The sequence below is a fragment of the Rousettus aegyptiacus genome, unplaced genomic scaffold (assembly GCF_014176215.1).
Source record: "Rousettus aegyptiacus isolate mRouAeg1 unplaced genomic scaffold, mRouAeg1.p scaffold_m13_p_12, whole genome shotgun sequence".
Taxonomy (NCBI): domain Eukaryota; kingdom Metazoa; phylum Chordata; class Mammalia; order Chiroptera; family Pteropodidae; genus Rousettus; species Rousettus aegyptiacus.
This window is the reverse complement of record NW_023416287.1, coordinates 18,785,548-18,790,194: the sequence shown is the minus strand read 5'-3', so window position 1 is coordinate 18,790,194 and position 4,647 is coordinate 18,785,548. Positions and strand designations below refer to the sequence as shown.

At 43.3% G+C, this 4,647-nt stretch overlaps 1 protein-coding gene across 1 annotated transcript; it reads left to right on the top strand.

Annotated features, from left to right (window-relative positions):
* The first annotated feature begins 755 nt into the window (after nt 1–755).
* LOC107519502 (agouti signaling protein) lies at nt 756–4,647 on the top strand. The gene is made up of 3 exons (XM_016162265.2): nt 756–915; nt 2,140–2,204; nt 4,474–4,647. Exons 1-3 carry the CDS (start codon nt 756–758, stop codon nt 4,645–4,647), a joined length of 399 nt encoding a protein of 132 aa, XP_016017751.2.

The window sequence follows — 4,647 nt, the reverse complement described above, 5'->3', positions numbered from 1 at the left end:
ATCACAGAGAACATGCATAGGAAGATCCAAAGTAGGGATCCTACACTCAGAGAAGATGAAGATGTTGCTGAAGCCCTGATTGAGCCAAACCCTGACATTCAAGGGAAGAAATCTATTCTGAGATTCATCTGCTTCACCAAAATCCAGCTAGCAATAGATCAACAAATCAACAAATCAACAAATCCAGTTAGCCTATGTCGATAGGTCCATTCTCCTGACACAAACTATACCTTCATTCATTCCCTCTGGGTATGGGAATAAAGTGTATGTGATGACATACACATTTGTCTAAAAGAACCCTTTATCTCTGCATCTTTCTTACTGAGTCTAACTTATGAGCATTATACTCTGCACCTTAGTAAAACCTCTGCCACTGTGAGGCAGTCCTAGGGAAATTTCAACAACTCTGTCCAGGCCTAGGGTCTCCCGGGACCACTGACTTAAAAAAAAAAAATTTACCAAAAACACAGCACTCCACCCTCTGAATGGCAGAGACCAATTGCAATGCACTCCTTTTCTCTTTGCTTCATTCGCCCTCCCTTCCTTATCTGTCTTCCTCTTCCCGTTTCTCTTTTTCTCTCTTCTTCCTTCATCAGTTTCCCTTCCCTGTCCCAAGCCTTGCTGGTCCTCCAGCTCCACTGGGACACTTGTATTATGGGGTAAGAGCACCAGCCCAGAGAAACCAGGAAAGCAGGAGGGCACATTCTCTTGCCACAACCCCTACTGCCTTCCCTTTCCCATTTAGTCCTCCCAAGATGGATGTTACTCGCCTGTTCCTGGCTACCCTGCTGGTCTGCCTGTGTTTCCTCACTGCCCACAGCCATCTGGCACCTGAAGAAAATCCCAGAGATGACAGGAGCCTGGGGAACAACTCCTCCATTACGTTGTTGGATTCTCCTTCTGTCTCTATCGTGGGTAAGTAGCCTGGCCTGGGACACAGCTCTGGGTTCTGGCCCATGAGAAAGGGCTGCAGGATGTCAAACATGCTCCCCAGGCTAATAGCAGGATCCATTGCCATAGGTCATGGCTTGTTTTTGCTCATTTCATGAAATAATCCTGGAGGAATAAACCATCCCTTGACTCATTTGGTTTGGGAAAGCCCCGCATGCCAACAATTTGCTATACAGCTTAGCATGTTAGAGGCTCTGAGAAAGCCTGAAGTCAAGACAATTAGTGAACTTGATTTAATGTAGCATTTCTGAAACCTATTAAATCACAGAACTCCTATCGATGGTAACAAACTTTAGGAAATCCTGCAAAATATAAGCAAATTTGGGATGAGCAGTCTTGTCATGCCAGGCTTGAGAATGCTCACGGAAAATATCAGGAGCATTAGAGCTGGCACTAGAGATCTTCTGGTTTGACTTCACCTGCTAGTAATAAACATACTTATTGTGTGCTAAGCACTATGAGGTGAATACGATTTTCACAGTTGAGAAAATTTAGGCTTAAGAAAGTTAAGTAACTAACATAAGATCACACAGTTCTTAACTGACAGAGCCAGAATTCAAACCCAGGTACTTAACTCCAGAACCTAAGCTAAAAATGGATATTCCTTACTGCCTTGCTTCTTACTGGGAAAAGAGGATATTCTAGATGTATCAGCAAAGTAAGGCAAGGGAAAGGGCTGGGGCACATCAACACTCATTGATCACCTTCGATGTGCCAGACTTTCCACTCTATAAACATACTTTATTTATCCTCAAGACATCCAACAAGTATTACCCTATTTGCATATGAGAAAACTGAGTCCTCAGGATATTAATTAAGTAGGTTGGCTAAGGCCACACAGCTGTGTGGCAAAGGCTGGATTCACATCAGTTCTGCCTGGCTCCAAAAGCTCTGAGAAATGGAAAATAGGAATATGGGAAACGCAGGTTCACCCATGTACAAGACACTGAGTCCATTTTCCAGGGCCCCCTTGAATTTCCTCTTTGCCTTCCCTCAGAAGACACTTTGTTCTCAGTCTCCAGTTCCAGATCAGCAGCCAGGTTAACAAGAACCTGCTGGCCTAAGTACCAAGATGTGATTCATCTAGCCATCCTCTCCTCCTTTCCCCTATCCTGGGACTTCCAAGAACCCCCTCAGCTCAGGGCCCCCAGAAACATCTGGCTTTGCTCCTTCTGTCTCTCTTTGAAGCATTAAACAAGAAATCCAAAAAGATGAGCAGAAAAGAGGCGGAAAAGAAGAAGAGATCTTCCAAGGTAGGCCTGTGAGTTCTCTTTGTGGGGGAGGGACTGGACTTAAAAGGAGAAGATCCCCAAGTTCTGGCTAGGAACTCAAAGATTTTCCAGGCCTACATGAACAAAAGCAGCTGACAGCTATTTAAAGGCTTCCTGGCTTTCAGCCCTGAACCAGACCTGTACAGAAACCCAGGGGGCTAAGGTTCACTGAATAAAATAGCTTACCTCATAAAAAGTATCTTCCTATACTACCTAGCCTCCTACCTGAAATCCATCATCACTAATTCTTCTGTATGAATGCAATGTTTCCCAAACCTCAGTAATTTTGGAACCATTTCACAACTTTTGCCATATCTGAGTTTCATCTCCTTAATATAGTTGTTTAAAATTAAAACTTAAAAAAAAAAAAGTATATAGCTAGGATAGAAAACCAATATCACTTGTCATAAATAGAAGGTAAAAATAAATAATATGAAAATAAGACATTGTTAGTAGATTTTGGCTGGATGGTGTTGCCAAATGCTCTAAATCTGAGGCTTACTCTTTGCGTTACAGGGCAGAAAGTGTTAGGGAGACATTTAGGACATATTGGCACCAAATTGAGTCTTTCAAGTTGAACAAGATTAAAAAAAGAATCCTTTCTCATTATGTGATTCGGCATCAATTAATATTCATGAACCACCTAAAATCATACCACTATGATACAGGTTCCTTTATGTGGGAAATAATTGATTAAGGCATTGTTGAAATGCTCATGTTATTCCTGTCTTAGTGGCTTCTGTTTATCAGATCAGCTGTAACCAGAGCAGAAAGTCCTGGACTAGGCATTAGGAGGTAGGACCCGGCACTGTCTGATCTTGAGAAAGTCTCTGCTTCTCTCTGGGCCTTCTGTAAAGTGACAAGCAGATCAGATGATTGATAGATAAGAGTATGTAATTGATCAGTAGTATATTTATATGCTAGGTACTGGGAATATAGAAATGAACAAGGGAGATACATCCTTGTTCTTATGGAGTTTACATTCTTGTGAGGGAAACTGACAAACAGCAAGTGAATCAAAAACAGATTATATAAATTCAGAATATGATAAACACTGAAAGAATTAAAGCATAGTAATGAGACACTGAAAAGAAGAGTGGTCTCCAAAGAAGCCCTCCAACGAAGTAGCACCTAGGCTGAAAAAACTCAATAATCTAGAGCAGCAATGCTCAAAAGAAATCCAATGTGAGCCACATATACAATTTTAAATGTTCTAGTAGCCACATTTTTAAAAAATAAAAAGAAACACATGGAATTAACTTTAATATTTTAGTTAACTTATCCAAAATATTATTTTAATATTAATCAACATTAAAAAGTTGGGATATTTTACCTTTTTATCCTTAGGCTAAGTCTTGAAACTTGGTTCATGTTTTACACTTACAATACTTCTCAATTCCAATGCTAATTTTTAACAAAGTCAAACGTAGTCCTAACAAAATGAAAGTGTTCAACAAAAAAATTTACACTACTTCAGTTTTAAATTTAATCTAAATTAAATAAAATTTGAACATTAAGTTCTTTACTTATGCTAGCTAGACACAGTTTCAAGTACTCAGTAGCCTCATATGGCTAGTAGTTACCTGTATAGAACAGCATGGCAAAAAATATCCCCAAGAAAGGGAGGAGCCAGCTCAAAGGCCCTGAAGCAGTAACATTTTTCTGTGTTTGGTGCACTGGAGGTCAGTGGGGCAGTGTGGTGAAGACAGGTGAGAGAGGTGGCTGGGGCCAAACCACAGAGAGCCTCAAGGGCCAAAGTAAAGTTTATGTTTTATTCTAAGTACAAAGAAAAACTATTGGGGGGCTTCAAACCAGGGCGGGATGCCGTCATAGGTCTTTGGAGAGGTGCCTTTGGAGTATTGGAGGGCGGATTGTATGGGGCCAGAGCAGCAGAAAGAAGACAGTGGCCTGGCCTAGCACAGGTGAAGAAGTGGGTGGACTCCAGATTTGTTGAAAAGGCAGAAGTGACAGGGATTGCCGATACACCAGAAGGAGAAAAGGAAGACACGGTAGTTAAAAACTGGAGCTGAATGGGATCCCCTAAGGAGGGAAGTGGGCCTTATCAATTTTTACGGGGATGGAGACAGGGGAGACCCCCTAGGCCTGGTAGGTATGAGTCCAGCAGGCTCAGGCAGTGGCAGCGTGTGGGAATGTCTCGTTGGAGGCCTCCGTAACTCAGGGCTCCCAGGCAGAGGTGAGCACAGGTGAGGCGCGCGTGGGCGACTCGGGCAGCCCTGGTGTTTCCCCACAGAGAAAGCCTTCGATGAAGGTAGAGCGGCCCCGGCCCCCACCGCCCACCCCCTGTGTGGCCAACCGGAGCAGCTGCAAGTCGCCGGCGCCCGCCTGCTGTGACCCGTGCGCCTCCTGCAGCTGCCGCTTCTTCCGCAGCGTCTGCTCCTGCCGCGTGCTCAACCCCAACTGCTGA